The sequence below is a fragment of the Eretmochelys imbricata genome, chromosome 9, assembly GCF_965152235.1.
Source record: "Eretmochelys imbricata isolate rEreImb1 chromosome 9, rEreImb1.hap1, whole genome shotgun sequence".
Classification (NCBI taxonomy): domain Eukaryota; kingdom Metazoa; phylum Chordata; order Testudines; family Cheloniidae; genus Eretmochelys; species Eretmochelys imbricata.
Genome location: NC_135580.1, coordinates 24817955 through 24836629, shown reverse-complemented (window position 1 = coordinate 24836629; position 18675 = coordinate 24817955). Strand labels below are relative to the sequence as shown.

At 39.9% G+C, this 18675-nt stretch overlaps 1 protein-coding gene across 2 annotated transcripts in view; it reads left to right on the top strand.

Moving 5' to 3' along the window:
- Nucleotides 1-18675, top strand: part of GMPS (guanine monophosphate synthase) — a 59026-nt gene that overhangs the window by 39325 nt on the left and 1026 nt on the right. For both annotated transcript variants that reach the window (XM_077825770.1, XM_077825769.1), the window contains exons 10-15: nt 1533-1638; nt 3072-3187; nt 5175-5300; nt 6620-6735; nt 11231-11361; nt 15975-16147. In XM_077825770.1, the coding sequence (XP_077681896.1) occupies nt 1533-1638; nt 3072-3187; nt 5175-5300; nt 6620-6735; nt 11231-11361; nt 15975-16147 (768 nt within the window). The remainder of the gene's footprint in view (nt 1-1532; nt 1639-3071; nt 3188-5174; nt 5301-6619; nt 6736-11230; nt 11362-15974; nt 16148-18675) is intronic.

Below are 18675 nucleotides of genomic sequence, written 5' to 3'. Positions count from 1 at the left end.
CTTGGATAATGGAGTGGAGAGTACACTTATAAAATTTGCAGATGACACCAAGCTGGGTGGGGTTGCTAGCACTTTGGAGGACACAGCATTCAGATGTTCTTGACAAAATGGAGAATTGGTTTGAATTCAACAAGATGAAATTAAATAAAGACAAGTTCAAAGTACTTATGAAGGAAAAGTCAAATGCACAGCTACAAAACTGGCTAGGTGGCAGCACTGCTAAAAAGGATCTTGGAGGTTATAGTGAATCAAAAATTGAATGAGTCATCAATGTGATGCAGTTGTGAAAAAGGCTAATATTCTGGGATGTGCTATCAGGACTGTTATGTCTAAAACATGGGAAGTAATTGTCTCACTCTACTAAGCACTGGTGTGGCTTCAGCTGGAGTACTGTTTCCAGTTCTGGGCACCACATTTTAAGAAAAAATTGGAGAAAAACCAGAGGAGAGCAGCAAAAATGATACTAGGTTTAGAAAACCTGATCTATAATATAAGGTTAAAAGAAAGTGGGCATGCTTAGTCTTGAAAAAAGAAGACTAAGGGTGGATCTTATCATTCTTCCAGTATGTTAAGGGCTGTTATAAAGAGGCTAGTGAGCAATTGTTCTCCATGTCTGCAGAAGGTAGAGCAAGAAGTAATGGGCTTAATCCGCAGCAAAGGAGATTTAGGTGAGATATTAGGAAAAACTTTTTAACTATAAGGGCAGTTAAGCTCTGGAATAGGCTTCCAAGGGCGGTTGTGGAATCCATGTCATTGGAAGCTTTTAAAAGGCTGGACAGACAGCAGCTTTTAAAAGGCTGGACAGACAGCTGTCAGGGATGGTCTCCATTTACGTGGTCCTGCCACAGCGCAGAGGGCTGAACTTGGTAATTTCTCATAGTCCCTTCCAGCTCTATATTTCTGTTGATTCCATACTCTTCTCCACCCGGGCAAAGGATAAGAGAACAAACACATGACAGATGTTAGTCATGTTGCTTAATGCATGACTGGAAGGTTCTTAGATACTATAGTGATAAATGCAATATAAGAACTATAGAGTATAGGTGACTGACCACACCACACATATAGTAAATAGTTGATGTGACTGGCCCATAACCTGAAATTTTGTCCGGAGTCTTTGGTGACTAATGAATGTATTTGAAGACTTCTGGGTTGGCTTGTGGATGATTGAACTGAAAAAGCGGCTAAATTTGTATGGCTTATTCACAACAAATAATTTAACCAGCTTTGACCAGAGGCATATCAACTCTAGCAGCTGATGGAACAGTTCTGTTTTTTTTTCCTATCTTTGAAGCTAAATGTGTGGTGAAGATTCATTCTCATCCAATTTTCCCTCTATTAAGCATTTTCTCAAAGCAATGTTCATATGCACTCCTTCCTTTCTGCTTCAGGTATTAGTCCCCAGTACTGGCACTTTTCACAGGACTAATTTGATTAAAACAACATTATCTGTCAACAGATGGTTGGAGTTATTACTAAGGTGCTATTTGAACATGGCAACTTGAATGTAAATTACTTTATTTTCTATGTAGGGTAGAGTAATAGAGCCACTGAAGGACTTCCACAAGGATGAAGTAAGAGTGCTAGGGAGAGAACTTGGTCTCCCAGAAGAACTGGTCTCAAGGCATCCATTCCCAGGTATGGGAGTTAGGGTTAGTGTAATTCATTAAAGTCAAGGACTACAAATGCCTTTAATGTTTTTATTCTAATCCTCAGAATAAGTTTTATATTTGAATATAAGAAAAATTGACCTCTACAATGTAGGGATGTAAAATGTTAACTGGTTACCTGATGAGCATTAGTCTTACCGGTTAACTCACCTTAACCATTAACCCCTGGGCTGGCCAGCCCCCCATTAAATCATGCATTAATCCCCAGCTGCACCACCTGGACGCAGCGGCACAAGCTGCGCCTGCTGGCCAGCCCTTTAATTAGTTAACTGTTGAAACAAAATATTTTTTAATCGTTTACACGGTTAATTTTTTAAACAGTATTTATGTCCCTACTACAGTGTTGAGAAAGTAACTTGGTATATCTACCATGGCTTTATATTCAAGCAAATTTTATATTTTCTAGAGATGAAGCACCCCTTATAAGAGAGCCACTGTGCTGTTTATAGTGATAAAAGAAATATTAGTCCAGTAGCTTTTTTTAATATGCTTTCTCTTTCAGCTCCATAGGCCAAAAACTCTATTAACAGTGAGATCTAACTGAATATTATTTGCACAGTCCAGCTTGGAACACTAATATAAGTCATTCCTTCCCAAGAGCAATTTATCTTTTGTAGAAATGAGGGACTATAAGAGATAGCAACAGTTCTTGACCAGACAGCCTCAGAATTGTATTGTATTTTAGAAAACCGAACCCTCCTAACAGGGATGTCATTGTTTTTAAAAAATGCAAGGAACAAAAGTAGTCCTATAGTTCTTGCCGTAGGTAGTAGCTGGCAGGTGCCACAAATTAGCCTAGTAGCTGGCAGTTTGCACAGACCAGCCTATTAGTAGCACAGGCACTGTATAAAATTATGAATTAGTTTAGGAGTACCACTGTCCTTTTATTAGAAGAGTTGTCAATAGGACACTTCAAGCCAAATTACAAGCAATTTTGTGTTAATCAGCTTTCAAGGCAGTTCCACTGTCAGCATTATTCAGTGATGTGTTCAGCTTGTAATTGTAATGTTTTTGTCAAATCTCCACAACTTTTGCATATACATTGTATAACAGGAGGCAGCAGTGGCAACTGTCTCCTTATTGCTGTAATCACAATCCTTTCTCTCTCTTGGTCGCAAAACGTCAGAGGCAGTAACCACTGCCTGACACAACCATACAATTTAGGATGTAGGTAAATGATGTCTGAGTGTACAAGTTAAGTAACGAAAGTGCTGCTTCAGAATAGATTTTGTATATTGTACAATCTTGGTCGAAATGTTGTTAAGCTAACTAATACTGTAAAGTGAACAAACTATAGTTAGTGATAAAGCTGTATCTTCTGAGATTCTTATAATACATATTAAATGTGACTGTTCACTTGCACATTCTTTACTGTAATGCTGTTCTAACTTTGCATTTCAGGTCCTGGCCTAGCAATCAGAGTAATATGTGCTGAAGAACCTTATGTGTGCAAAGACTTCCCTGAAACTAACAACATTTTGAAAATAGTAGCAGATTTTTCTGCAAGTGTTAAAAAGGTAATTAAATATTATTGGAATTAAAGGTGGGTTTCACGGGAACCAATAACATGAAAGAAATATGAAAACTAATTCTTTGGTGAATTACCGGTGAGATTTATAGTATATTAAAATGTACGTGTTACAAATAGTATTGCTGCTTGGTTTGAAAGCTGTTGTTTGGTACTTCATTTGTGTGAACTTGAAGATTTTCTGTGTAGTCAGATAGCATTATTGGTGCTATAACAAAACTGCATTTAAATGTTTAATGTCTTTTAGAAAAAGAAAAGTTGATTATGTACTACTCTACAGCAGCAGAATGAGTTGTTTAGCTAGAACAATCTAAAAATTACTATGCTAAGAGGACTTTTGAGACTGTTTCCAGCCATATAGTATTGGCAGAAAATAGCTGTTGCTCCTCAACATAGTTGTAATCTTCTAGGTTTGCCTGCATGAAGTGTCATTGGGCAGCTAGATCATAATGTGAGAAATAAGGGTCTGATATACTTGTGAGATGTCATAAGCAGGAATTCTGAGAACCCAGGTAAATTAGTAGTGGATCATTTCCCTCTGTTTGCAGCCATTACCTTAATGATAACCTCAGCTGCATCTTCTGTCTAGCTGAAAAAGGCTACAGATTAGCTATCAGGAGTTGCACTAAGAGCAATGTGTTCATCACACCTGCCCATAAGTTGCTGAAGAATTACCTGAGCATGTGATACTCCTGATCACCAGTGTAAGTGGAGTCCCAAGGTTATATACAGATCTGCTTTCGTTATGAGGATGCTACTGTCTTGTGCATCTGGAAGAAATAGCATAAATAGAAACTTCAGTGAATGATACCTTTAGAGGAGGGGTGAGCAAACTACGGCCCGCGGGCCACATCTGGCCTGCAAGACTGTCCTGCCCAGCCCCTGAGCCCCCGGCCCCTCCCCTAATGTTCCCCCTCCCCCATAGAGATGCCACCGCGCGGGCAGCACGTCTTGCACCCACCCACCTCCCAGACTTTCAAATAAGCCTGTCCTGCCGCTCTGAGCAGGGTAAGGGGACGGGGGAGGGCAGGAGGTCCCAGGGACCAGTCAGGGAACAGGGGGTGGTTGGATGGGGCAGAGGGTTCGGGGGGGGGGGGGGGAGCAGATAAGGGATGGGGTCCTGGGGGAGCAGTTTGGGACTGGGGTCCTGGAAGGGGGCGGTTGGGACAAGGAGTGGGGGAGGGATGGATGGGTTGGAGGTCTTAGGGGGCCTGTCAGGGAGCGGGGGTGTGCATAGGGGTCGGGGAAGTCAGGGGACAGGGAGCAGGGGCGGTTGGGTAGGGTGTGGGGTCCTGTGGGGGGGGGGGTCAGGGGACAAGCAGCAAGGGGAGTTGGATGGGTAGGAGGTTCTGAGGGGGGCAGTCGGGGCGGGAAGTGGGAGGGAACGGATAGGGGGCGGGGACCAGGCTGTTTGGGGAGCACAGCCTTCCCCACCCGGCCCTCCATACCCTTTCGCAACCCACTTTATCTTTTTATTTTTATCTTTTTATCTTTATTTTTAAAAATAAAAAGTTTGCCCACCCCTGCTTTAGAGAGCAAACCTAGAAAGAAAAGTAAGTCAGTCTGTTACTTCTGGAGAGCTAAGTATCAGGGGGAAGCCATGTTAGTCTGTATCCACAGAAACAACAAGGAGTCCGGTGGCACCTTAAAGACTAACAGATTTCATAGAATCATTATTTGAGCATAAGCTTTTTGTGGGTAAAAACCCCACTTCTTGTTCTGGAGAGCCGTGACTCAAACCTGCTAAGCGTGTATGCATTCTGGTTACCAGAACAGAGACTTATAGATTGTACTGTTCCTCATAATGCTTGAACTTTGTTAAATGAAAACCATACTGCAAATCACTCTACAATGAATAAAGCTGTCATAAATTTAAAGTGAACATAAACATTTGGCTGCATAATCATTTATAAGTTTTATCTGAATGTGTCTTTTTACAAAATTTATGAAAAGTGATTTTCTGCCCCCTTGCACAGCCACACACTCTGTTACAAAGGGTCAAAGCATGCACAACTGAAGAGGACCAGGAGAAGCTGATGCAGATCACAAGCCTACATTCACTAAATGCCTTCTTGCTGCCAATCAAAAATGTGGGAGTGCAGGTTAGTGGAGTGGCTCTGTGGAGGTGTTGAAAGTTGCTTATGCTGAGTATAGAAGGCTGCAATATAGTATAATCAATAATTAATGCTGTAAGAAAAATAAAGAAAATATCATGGTCCAAGAAAAGAAAATTAAAGGAGAATCCACAAGATAAATCACTTTTATTTTTATCTTCTTTTTGCTGGTGTGTGGGCCTTCCAGTAATCTTAGGTCCTCAGGAAGGTTATCCAGGCCTTACAAAAGTGACTATCCAGTTGTCTCAGGTCCTTAAGAATCAATAACACTCATCAGCTGCTGTTCCAAAAGACTCATACTGCCCATTCAATCCATTTATATGCTCATTGTAATTAAAAAGAATACCCAAAAAACAAGAGCATTGGCACTAAACAGCTTACCTTTAAAACCCATTTTTGTGAAAATAAAATTCATTTTGTGGACAGTAGGAATACAATACAATATTGAAAGCTCCAAATATAATTTATCATGTTGACATGAAACAGCAAGGGTTCTCTTGACGTTGTTTTATGACTGGGGGTTTACTGGCATCTCTGATTGTATCCGTTCTAATTAGTTTTGTTGAGATCAAATTCAAAAGGTACAATGTCTTGGTTGCTTGATTTAAATGGAAGTGTTTTCTGCATTTGCATTAGTATAGCAGTTAGGATATCCTTGCAAGTGGTCTTCTAATGTCGATGAGTTTTTAAAAATAAGTTATTTTTATTTAAATTAATTTTTACTTATTAGTAAAACAGAAGTGCAGACATAGCAAGCTAAATGCCTTCTTCCATTTTGATAGGCTGTTCTTAGAGTATTATGCATGGCAGGGTTCTTAAATTTAGTGGGAGGAGGTGTGCTCTGCTATGTTTGGCAAATTTTTTGTTAAGCTTCTGTTAGATGGCATTGGTTATGTTTTTAAGATATTTTGTAGTTTTTGGCATTTTTAATAGAATGAGATTGAACTTTTAAAATAAGCGTCAAAGGTATAATTTAAACAGATGGCAGCACTGGAAGCTGAGACTGAAATGCCTTTTAAATTCTCTGTAGAATGCCACAATTTTGCTGAGTATTTAAGCTCACTGTTTAGAGGCCCTTCCAATACCCAGGAATTACAAGGCATATTGAAGACGTAGGGTCAAGTTCTGCTCTCAGCTATATCCATGCAGTCACATTGACTTTGGTGGGCTTATAACCGTTAATCAAATGTTGATTTGTTGACTAAAATTTAGTTCTCTAACTTGATTTTTAACTGCTACAAAATAAATGGGAAAGTATTATATTGTTTTGTTTAAGAGATATCCATTCACTTTCTGTTACTTCCCAGGGTGACTGTCGCTCATATAGCTATGTATGTGGGATCTCCAGTAAAGATGCTCCACACTGGGAGTCTCTTATGTTCCTAGCCAGGCTCATACCACGCATGTGCCACAACATTAACAGGTATACGTTCTCAATTTGGTAGGCAATTACCTTTGTTTCTGGCAATCTGTTTACTAATAATTTTTGTGCATATTATGCAGAAATTAGACTACAGTTTAGAAGCTGAGAACTGCAAGTAGTTAGTATAACTAAGTTTTCCTTTAAATGTTATGTCCTTCATAAAATGTACTTTGAGATTTATTTGTAACCGCTGCCTAATGAATTCTGATGTGTAGTTATTCCAAGGATGCACAAACTTGAAATACTCATCAATAAGTTTTCTCTCCTTTTGATGATCACTTGATAAGACAAAATACAGTAAAACTTGTACAAAGCCCCATTCGTCAAGGCAACCTACTGTCTTGCATGGCTGCTCCAAACAATGAATAGATTTATTGGGCTGGGATTTAGAACATCTCTTGAGTTGTCCTAACTCATCTGTCATTGAAGTCACTTGTAAAACTCTTATTGACTAAAATAGGACCAGTGTTAGGCCAACACTAAGCAATCTGAATAATCCAACTTGTTCCATCTCTGTTAGAAAACTACCTCTGTTAAATAGCCCTTTGAGTGTCTGAAGACATGTTTCTCTGTATAGTCTGAAACATTAAATCAATGATAAATAGATGGAATTAATCAGAAAGTGCCTATGGAAGATCTAGGTGCATGTTACTATAGAAATCTATACAAGGCAATATAGCAGGTCTGCCATTCAAGCTAATAGTTTAAATAGTTGTGGCTTGAAGGGAAAAAAATGTCCTTTGGTTCTCCTTCCGTATATTATATTGTAATTAACCTGGTAGCACTGCTTGTTTTTAATATTGCATGACACTTCCCATTATAAGATCCTGTTTTCAGTTTCTTTTAATTTTAACTGTTCAGGATGAAATTTTCCATGCCAGGTGTGTTTGCCTCAGGCTGGTTTTTTGTGGGGGGGAAACTTTAGCTAATATGGTTCAGCCATTTCCAAAAATGAGGGTAGGGAAAAATATGTTTTGTCCATATTAAATTCTGGTGACCTCTATTTTGAAAAGCTCTAGCGCACCCGTGCTTTGGTGCAGGGATTTGATATTTGGCGGATGCTTGGCCTTTGTGTCAGGATGTGCCTTTTTGCTGTCCCTGTGAAAATCTGCCCAAGTCTGGCCTTTTAAAAAAATCACAGTTCGCACATGCTCAGCTACAATCTCTGAAAATTCCATCCTCACTGAGCATGCTTGAGCCTCTTGCAGCTCCTAGCACTGGTCACACTATGCATGCACCATCCCCAAAGGGCATGCTGTACCCAAGGCTACAGGGACAAATCTTGATTTTTCCTCGTAATGGCTGCTCCTTGCTGGTGTGGAGCCAGGCACTGGAACTGAGAGCAGAGAGCCTATCTCTTCAGTACTCTCAATGATCCCCCAACTGGCATCCAGGTAGTGTGGAGGTAGAAGCCGTTTGATTCAAATGCAGAGGGAACAAGAGCCAGATCAGGGGTGAGAAAAACAAGTAAATTGGGATAAGGAGTTTGGTGAGACTGGGACTAGAGGAGGAGGAAGAAACTGACACAAACTGCTGGGCAGGGAGACTGAAAGCTGGGGTGAGGCAGGTGAGCCAGTTTGAGGAGTGATGGGGGAAGTAACTGAGATCGGGTGAGGAGCTGTGGTGAGACTGGGACTAGGAATCAGTAGGCGGGGTTGGGGAGGAGCTCTGACAAGGAGTAGAGTGCAGGTGGAAAGGTGCAAGTGGCTGAGCAAACAGACTGGGACAGAGAGCCAGGGAGGGAAGAGACTAGAGCAAGGAGATGAGGAAGTAATTGTGCAGGGGATACTAGGACTGAGAGCCAGGGGCATGGTGCGGAGACAGATCAGATGAAATCATGGTGAGGGAACTGGGGTTGGTGGGACAAGGAGTTCAGGTGAGGGAGGAGACCTGGGACTTTCTGGGAAAGGAGACTGGAACTAGGTGTGGGGAGGAGAGACTGGGACTCAGACTCCCCCACTGGGGTCGCTGTCTAGGACTGGCTGGGCAAGAAGACTGGGTCTTGGATAAGAAGCCTGAGGAATAAAACTGGGACTGGGTAGGCAAGGAGAATGGGACTGAGACAAGGATCCAAGGCTGGGGAAGAAAGAGGGGGGGCTGTGCATAGAGTGGACCTGCTCTGGGGGTGAATCTGAGTGATGCAGTGAAGGAAGCCGTTGTTTGTAGGACCCCTGCCTCACTTGTTGCATAGTAGGTAGTGAGTGAGACAGGGGATTGCTGGAAGAGAAAGAACTGGTTAAGACAATTGCATGTGGTTCTGGAGAACTGGATTTTATCCCTACCTCTGCCACAGAGTTCCTGTGTGATGCTGAGTAAATCACATAAACAAAACTTTCACAGTGGGTCATTAATTTATTTCTCACTTTCCAGTTGCCCAGCTTGATACCCTGGGGTCTGATATGCAAAAGTGCTGAGTGCTCACAGCTGCAACTGAAGTGTATGAGAGTTGTGCTTTGAACATTTTAAGTACTCTGAAAAATTGGGTCCTGGGCATGTCAAACCAGAAAAATAAAATTAGTGCAAAATGTTTTTCTTAATCTCTCGGTGCCTTATCAGCCTAATCAGTTCGCATCTGTTAAATGGGGATAATATCACCTTATCTCACAGGAGTATTGTGAAGATAAATTTAAAATATTTGTAAAGCTGATACTATAGTGATGAGCACTATAAAATTAAATTAATAATTCTATATTCAGGTCTGAATAGTGTGCTGCAAAGAAGGCATAAGGCCACACAACTAACTACAAGAAGAAAACAAAATACATGAACTGAATGAGGCAGGGTTCCTGTGGAAAAAATAGTGGTGATTACATACTATCTCATAATGTTTCTGCACAGCAGCAACCTTAATTCTAGCACTTCCTAACTTTTGAGTGTTTGACTTACAAGTTTAATAATGTTCCTTTAATATATTTGTGTGTGTGTGTAATGTTATTCTGTTATAGACTGCATAACTGAATGTTACTGTTCTGTTCATTCAGTTTTGTTATGTCTCTGGGCATTGTCTGATTCCCAGTGCCTGATTCTCAAACTTTCTCTTTGTGTTTATAGGGGCTTTAAAGGGAGAGGAGGAAGTTAACTTTTGAGTAGTGTATCAAAATAGTCTTCCAACCTCATAATTTCACAGATTTTAGTCTATAACCAAAAAAATAGAATTGAGAGAATACATGCTTGCCCATAATTGGAGTTTATTTGGACACAAGTGTGCTTGCATTTTATTTATTTGTTTATGCTCACAAATTATATGCATTCACATTGGCACACGTGGATGCTTAGGTCTACATGTACATTCCGACAAAGCATGCTTAAAAATTTAAAGCAAAAATTAGAAATTGCTTTTAGCTAGTTTAGCTCTGAAGTTTTGAACTATCCCATGAGGAAAGATTATTGCTGTATGAATCTCTGAACTACCCTAGTAATAAATATAGACTCATGTTTGAGAGGTTTTTTTTACTTTTTTTTACTTTTCAAATTTCTCCATTTGATATGGCAGATTTCTGTTTAGTACTTCCCTGTTAGGCATGTCAAGGACATAACCCCTTTAAAAGTAAGTGTTTACAGTATTAAACTATAATATATCCTAAAGATGTATTAATTTGTCCTGTCCATCAGTCCTTTATCCTATATTTCACCTAACTCTAGAGCAAGGAAGGAAAAAGAGAGTCCACTGTATGTCCTAACTTGCATAGTTTGCCACTGAAATTTAAATTATCACATACATTGTAAGGGGGAGTGTCTTTATAATCTGCAGTAGTGCAGTCTCCCATTTCTTGTTACAGAAGCTCTGTGTATGAGGGATTTGTTGTTTAATTAAATAGCCTGTACTAACTGAAGTTTCTTCTCTATTCATGAATCTGAACAGCTTCATGTTGTATTTTTTGGTACAGTACAAAGTACAGTTAGATAAAAAGATGAAGCTGGAGTGAATACACAGCTTGAATTCAGAAGATGAATTATTAATATAATAAGCCACCGGAGGTTTATAAATAGCGATAGAGCCATGTAGTCACAGTATGTTATTTCTCAAAGGCTTTGATCTCTTTTAAAGGAGATTCCAGGCGAAGCAGAAAGAATGCAAATGTAAAATTTTTATTAAATATTATTGGAACAGTATGAACTTTCACTGTCATCAATGGAAAAGTGAAGAACCCTCTCAGTAACATCAATGAATGGGCATTTTTGTTTGGTTCTAAGGAAAAAGCAAGCCTAGAGCTATTGGCACTGTACATAGGAAACCAAAATAAATAAAAGTAAATACCTTTTGAGTTCCAAAAATAAAAGGTACATCAGGTTTACAGAATATATCCAGCTGAAATGTCTTGTCTCTCTTTTTAAACTCAAGGTAGTGGATAAGGGCCAAGGTTAAAAATTCATACTCTGATAGTTTCTGGGTCTCATGTGCTTCATTGCAACACTAAAGATGCAATCTCCAAGCAACCTACTTAATTCTTTCGACATAAAATTTATTTTTCTACAATCTACTTTATCTTCCTAGAGTTGTCTATGTGTTCGGGCCACCAGTCAAAGAACCTCCTACAGATGTTACACCCACTTTCCTGACAACCGGAGTCCTCAGCACTTTACGCCAAGCTGATTTTGAGGCTCATAATATTCTCAGGGAGTCTGGTAAGTGTTTGGCCTGGATACATTAGCTTGTGCTTGTCGCAAAATGTTTGTAATTCTTAAATCACTATGTAGTTACAGATTTAGAGCCAGACTATAGAAGAATTGTGCTGTGTATCTTTAAAAAATCACTACTTAATGTGGTGGTAGCCTTATTTTAAATCCTGAGATAAATGGCATGAGTCGTTAGATGTTGTCCAAATAGAATAAAATGTAGAGGGTCTTTAACATTATTACTCTACAGAAATCACTTCAGAAAGTAATTTTCTGACGCTACATAGTGCCTGATTATGAATTCATCCTTTATTTGTCTGATAACAGTTTCTTCCTCTTGTACTTTCCATTTCTCTATGGAATTGTATGAATGAATCACAATGTTAAGAAATTACGTATGATATTCTTACCATGTTCACTTGTAGTGATATTCATTCCTTAACCAAACATAAATATTTGAGAGATGATTTAAAATATTAAACAATGGAAACCTATGAATAAGTGTAGCCAGACCTGCTGAGAGCAAAAAAAACATCTTAGCACATTCAGCCCACTCTCCACTATTGAACCATCTCTTCATATTAATTTTTTGCTTCTCAAGCCATCAAAGAAGATAAATCTAGGAAAAACTACTGTTCAGCTTGAAGAAATCTCAAACTTCAGATGACAATTTTTCAATTTCATCTCAAGAAGTTAGAATCAACCTGGTTAAAACAGAAAAGAATGACAGCTAGATAACTTCTCAATGGGCTTTCAAATAGAAGACTTCTAAGGAAATGGCTGAATAATGATTTATATGTACAGGAATAATCTGTGTTTACCAGGAGTAAAAGAACTGTGCAAAGAAAAACCTCCAGATTTCTTCCAAGATCATATTGTTTTGTGAGAACAAGGAAGCTTCTCAAGAATAAGCCAAATGTACAGATCCTCACACCATCTGCTACCAAGTTATTTTTTAATTTTAACTTTAAAATAAAAAGGCTAAACTGCATTTGTAAAACCAACAATTGCAAGCCTATGCACAGTAACACTATCAACACTTACCACTGAAAAAATGTTTAATTTCCTCTAATGCCTAAACTACAGAGTGAGTCTGGGAATATGATAATGTACAGTTTCAGTTAACTTCTAATATAGCTCACTGCTCAGTTATATGTCAGAGCTTGAGAGGTTCATGGTAAGTGTATGTGAGACCATTAATCAAATTCACCTAAATATTTTTTCTTCCATTATCTGCAAATCAAGTTACTGAGGAATAAGACTTTGACTCTTTTTTGTTTGCGAAGTTAAAAAAACATTGAAACCCAGAAAGCAACACTAGCAAAACATAAAGGGTAAAATTTTCTAAAGCACTTAAATGACTTACGCTCTTCTGTCCTATTGACTTTCAGTGTTTGTCACTTTTAAAAATGGGACATGGGCTCCTAAGTGACTTAGATGGGTCTGAAAATGTTTAACAAAGACGAGTTAAGAATTAAAAGACAAAATGTGACTCTAAATCATTTAAGATCATTATAATGTGATTACACACCTTTATGACAGTGTATATCTTGCCTATGTTAACATAGTTGTTAAACAGATCTTATCAGTCTGATTCACTAATAGCAAGCACTTATTCAGATAAATTCTTGAAGAGATGCCAATTGCAAATTGTCTCTACTCAAGGAGTGTAAATATGAGAAACTGCAAAATCTTTCAATGAACTGGTGTGAAAAACCATCACGTTTTCACGGTGAGAGATTTGAGCTCAATCCACGTAGTTTATCTAAGAGATGGGTAAGAGGTGACTTGATCAGGGACAATGAGTACGTAAATGGGGAGAAGAGATATTAATGGTCTCTTTGATTTAGCAGACAGAGGCATTACAAGAACCTTTGGCTGGAAGTTGAAGCTAGATTAATTAAAATTGGAAATAAGGTGTACATTTGTAACCATTGAACCCCTTGCCAAGGGATGAAGTGGCTTCTCAGTTTTTCAGGATTGGGTGTCTTGCTAAAAGATACATCTCTTGTTCATTCAGAAGTGAAGCTTGATGTAGGAATTACTAAGTGGCATTCTATGGCCTGTGTTATGCATGTCAAACTAGATTAAGGCCCCTCTGGTCATAGAATCTATGAATTCCAATGACATAATGGAGAGCTTAACAATTTATTCACATCTTTATGTAGTTCTATCTCCCTACCAATGCAGAATTGTTTCCTACTCTTTGTTTTGTAGCATTTTGTCCAGTCTGGTTCTAAATGTTGTTCCTCAAGTGATGGTCGCTATTTGTATTCCACTGTGGGTACACATGTGCTGTGTGTGAATGAGATCAGAAGAATTTTGCTAGCAGTGTCAATTGTCCCTTCGCTCCCCATGGGGCAACTATTATGCCCAATATCCCAGGCTTCAAAAATTGTATTTCCTGCGCCTGGGCTTTCCTGATCAGTGTCAACTATCAGAAATGTCTCTACTGCCTCAGAGAAGCTCATGTCTCTTTGAAGTGTGCTATTTGCCAATCCTTCCCCAGCTGAACTCACCAAGCATGTGACTACAGACAGGAAATTTCGTATTGATTGTGTAATGAGGCCCAATCTGACCCTAGCACAGTGCCTCTCAACCTGCTTACCATTGTGGACCGCATATGCAGCTCTCTGTGTTATGTGGGCTGCATCCACACGATGTACAGACACTTCCCTGGTTACGCAAATCCAACTTACGCAAATCCACACTTACGGAAAAAGTTCCGTAAGCTAGAAATAGGAGGGGGTTGGTTTGTTTGTTTGTTGTGTAATGGTCAGAGATATGTTTCCGACTTACGCAAAATTCGAGTTACACAAGGCGTTCCAGAACGGATTGGTTGTGTAAGTTGGGGAGCGTCTGTATATACTACCTGTATGGCCCTGAGGATGTCAGATGGCCGCTACACCATAGAATTCCTCTCCCTTCCCCCTCCGAAACCACCTATCCTGTCTGGCTTCTGGGATCACTCTTATGAGAGGATGCTCTTGCAAGAGGAAGCTCCCTCCTCCATCAGTGAGCTTTAAGGTGGTACCACCTCAGGACTGGGGAAAGTTTTTATCCAAAATATTTCCTCATCCACAAAAAGAAAGGGGGAGGATAGAGACCCATCCTAGATCACGGCTGACTGTCGACTCAGACGACTGGTTCACAGCTCTTGATCCGAAGGATGCCTACTTCCATATAAACATCCCACCCCTTGTAGGTCCGAACCGCCAGCAGTATCAGATAGTATCCTTTGGCCTAGCAATAGCATCAAGAGAACTTACAAAAGTGCTGTCTGTAGTGGCAGCTCACTTCTGGCGCCACAGTTCATCAGTCTTCCCCAACCTCAACGATTCCCTAGTGATAGAGAGATCTCAGCTGGAGGTACAGAGAGCAGCCTCATCCCTGCTCTTTGCTAGGACTTTGCGTAAACAGAAACGTCCCACACAGACTATGGAGTTTATTGGAGCAACACTGAACTCTATTGGTGTCAAGGAATATCTTCCTCAGGACAGATTGTAGTCCATAAAAGATCTCGTCTCCCTGCTCAGACTGAGCCCATAGATGTCAGTCTATTTGTGCCTCAACAAAGGCGGAGCCTCATCAAGGGCATCACACAGGTGCAGGAAGCCATGTGACCTAGGTGGATGAAGCACGAATAGACAGTGATCATATATGTTTCCCTGCTGTGGTGGGATGCCTATCCAAAAGAGCATACAGTGTAAGGGACGTGGACTCCCCAAGAGCCCAGGATGCACATATAAATCACCTAGAATTGTAAGCAGTCTGCAAGGGCTTCAAACAATTCCAACCACTCTTGTAAACCCACCACATTCCAATGATGTTAGACTGCATGACAACAGTTTTCTAAATGAGTAAACAAGGGGGAGCAAGATCTACCCCTCTCTGCATGGAAGCTGTTAATCAGAGTGATTTGGTGACTAACTAATCGACATTGCTAGTTAAAATCTTCTGATCTCAGGCGCATGGAGCACATGCATGCTCTTGGTGGAATATACAAAGTAAGTAACCTCTCTTCGCAAGGCTTCCACTACTATTCTTTGACTATTGTTTCACAACACTACTTGGAAGCTCTTCCTGATATTCAATCTGAATTTTCCCTTCTGTAATATTTTTCAGTTACCCCTGCTAGAAGGAAGAAACCCTCCCTGAGCTCACTGCCAGATATGTCATACTTCCTCTTATCCGATACTGAAAAATGGGAGAAGAGTTGCTTGGATAATACCCCCAATATGCATAATTTTCACTGAAAGTTAGCCACTTGTATGAATGAGTTCTGCATTCCCTGTTCTATGTAAAAAGGGCTCCTACCATATTTGGCAATACTGGTAGTTTAACTGTATAGACCATTAATATTATATGAAAGTATGATCACGATGATCCTTCACGGGGGCAACATGACCTTTTGGGGGAAGGTTGCAAAACTATAGCTCAAAAAACTTCTTGTCCATTTCAGTATATTTCATTGTATATTATGTTGTCTGTCTATGTATGAAAATGATGCAAAGGTTTATTCCATTATTATGCATATCTTACAAACGTAGCATAATTTGGAGTAAAATAATCTGTTTAGACAACATTGTTAATATCAAGCTTTTATCACCATTTTGCTTAAGGTTATGCTGGAAAAATCAGCCAGATGCCAGTAATTTTGACACCATTGCATTTTGACCGAGACCCCCTACAGAAACAACCTTCCTGCCAGAGATCTGTGGTTATTCGAACCTTTATCACTAGTGACTTCATGACAGGCATTGCAGCAACTCCTGGCAGTGAGATCCCAGAAGAGGTAATAGTTCCTATTTATTTATTTATTTATTTTTAATTCTTTTTGGAGTGAGCTGGTAACCCAAGATGATTTTCATATTGTCTGTTTTTTGGGTGATTTATAACTTTAAGATAACTTTTATAAATGTTATGTAATACTTGACTCCTGTTTACTATTTTGATTTGTCAGTGCACTTTACTTAAAGGAAACCCTGCCATAGGATAAGCCCATAAGGATGTTGTGACAGGTTGATAAAACAAGGTAACAGTAGTCAAAAATCCTACTACTTAAGAATATTCACCAAAACGTTAAAGCCTTTGAGGGCCTAGAATTAGGTGCTTACTTCCATATTTAGAAGCAGCCCAACTTTCAAAAGTCATTGATTTCAGTGGGAGTTGTGGTTGCTCAGCACTTCAAAAAAACTGACTAGTTATATTGAGGGGCTTACACAGATTTGGGAGCCCAACTTTAGGCACTTGTTTTGCTAATTTTGGCCATTCCCACGATTCTCATGTACTTTCAAGATTTTAAAAAAATATGGTATGTGTAAAGAATGGTATAAATCTGACCTTTTGAGTTTCTTGGGTTTTCTATTTGTTATTGTCTCAATCCTAATTCACACTTTTTTAAGTTTAAGTGTTTGGAAATTATTCCTGCATAGGTCAGAGTAGCATAAATACGTATGATTATAAATTCTTTGACTTGGCTCAAGGAAGTCTTATGTAAAAGATTTTAAAAATATTGATAGTTAAAACGTAAACATAATGTATTAAACCATTCCAATGTACACACATGGGAATCTTCATTTTAACTGGGAGTTTACATTTCTAATTTTACATCTTAAATGCACGTTTTGTGCTATAAAGCTTTGGTGTCTCAAAATGTTGAATCAGAGAATCAGAATCCTAGAATATCAGGGTTGGAAGGGACCTCAGGAGGTCATCTAGTCCAACCCCCTGCTCAAAGCAGGACCAATCCCCAACTAAATCATCCCAGCCAGGCTTTGTCAAGCCTGACCTTAAAAACTTCTAAGGAAGGAGATTCCACCGCCTCCCTAGGTAACGCATTCCAGTGTTTCACCACCCTCCTAGTGAAAAAGTTTTTCCTAATATCCAACCTAAACCTCCCTCACTGCAACTTGAGACCATTACTCCTTGTTCTGTCATCTGCTACCACTGAGAACAGTCTAGATCCATCCTCTTTTGAACCCCCTTTCAGGTAGTTGAAAGCAGCTATCACATCCCCCCTCATTCTTCTCTTCCGCAGACTAAACAATCCCAGCTCCCTCAGCCGCTCCTCATAAGACATGTGATCCAGTCCCCTAATCATTTTTGTTGCTCTCCGCTGGACTCTTTCTAATTTTTCCACATCCTTCTTGTAGTGTGGGGCCCAAAACTGGACACAGTACTCCAGATGAGGCCTCACCAATGTCGAATAGAGGGGAACGATCACATCCCTCGATCTGCTGGCAGTGCCCCTACTTATACATCCCAAAATGCCATTGGCCTTCTTGGCAACAAGGGCACACGGTTGACTCATATCCAGTTTCTCGTCCACTGTAACCCCTAGGTCCTTTTCTGCAGAACTGCTGCCGAGCCATTCAGTCCCTAGTCTGTAGCGGTGCATGGGATTCTTCCGTCCTAAGTGCAGGACTCTGCACTTGTCCTTGTTGAACCTCATCAGATTTCTTTTGGCCCAATCCTCTAATTTGTCTAGGGCCCTCTGTATCCTATCCCTACCCTGCAGCGTATCTACCTCTCCTCCCAGTTTAGTGTCATCTGCAAACTTGCTGAGGGTGCAATCCACACCATCCTCCAGATCATTTATGAAGATATTGAACAAAACCGGCCCCAGGACCGACCCTTGGGGCACTCCACTTGATACCGGCTGCCAACTAGACATGGAGCCATTGATCACTACCCGTTGAGCCCGACAATCTAGCCAACTTTCTATCCACCTTATAGTCCATTCATCCAGCCCATACTTCTTTAACTTGCTGGCAAGAATACTGTGGGAGACCGTGTTAAAAGCTTTGCTAAAGTCAAGGAACAACACGTCCATTGCTTTCCCCTCATCCACAGAGCCAGTTATCTCGTTATAGAAGGCAATTAGATTAGTCAGGCATGACTTGCCCTTGGTGAATCCATGCTGATTAGTAGCATTGTAAGAAAATAGCATTGAATGTGTGGAAGAAATGTACACCTAAGGAAGTAAACTGAAGTTGATTTAAAATTCCAGGTGCTTGTGGAGAGCAATATTGTGTTGTGGCAAATGGAATTGTATATTACTCTACAGCACACACTAATAGGATACCTGGAACAAAATATATAATTACACTGTCAGTGCACTTCAAGCTGTGGAAATTATTTGGCAAGCTTTCTTCTTTTGCAAGGAAGATGAGACTTTCTTATCATATATCAATAATATCACAAATTATTATTTAATACTCATTCTGGGGTACTCTTGCTGACACTAGCTAGGTTTTGAACTCTGGAAGACAGGAGGCTCTAAATAGAGAACCTTTTTCTCTGAAACATTCTTTCTCTGTT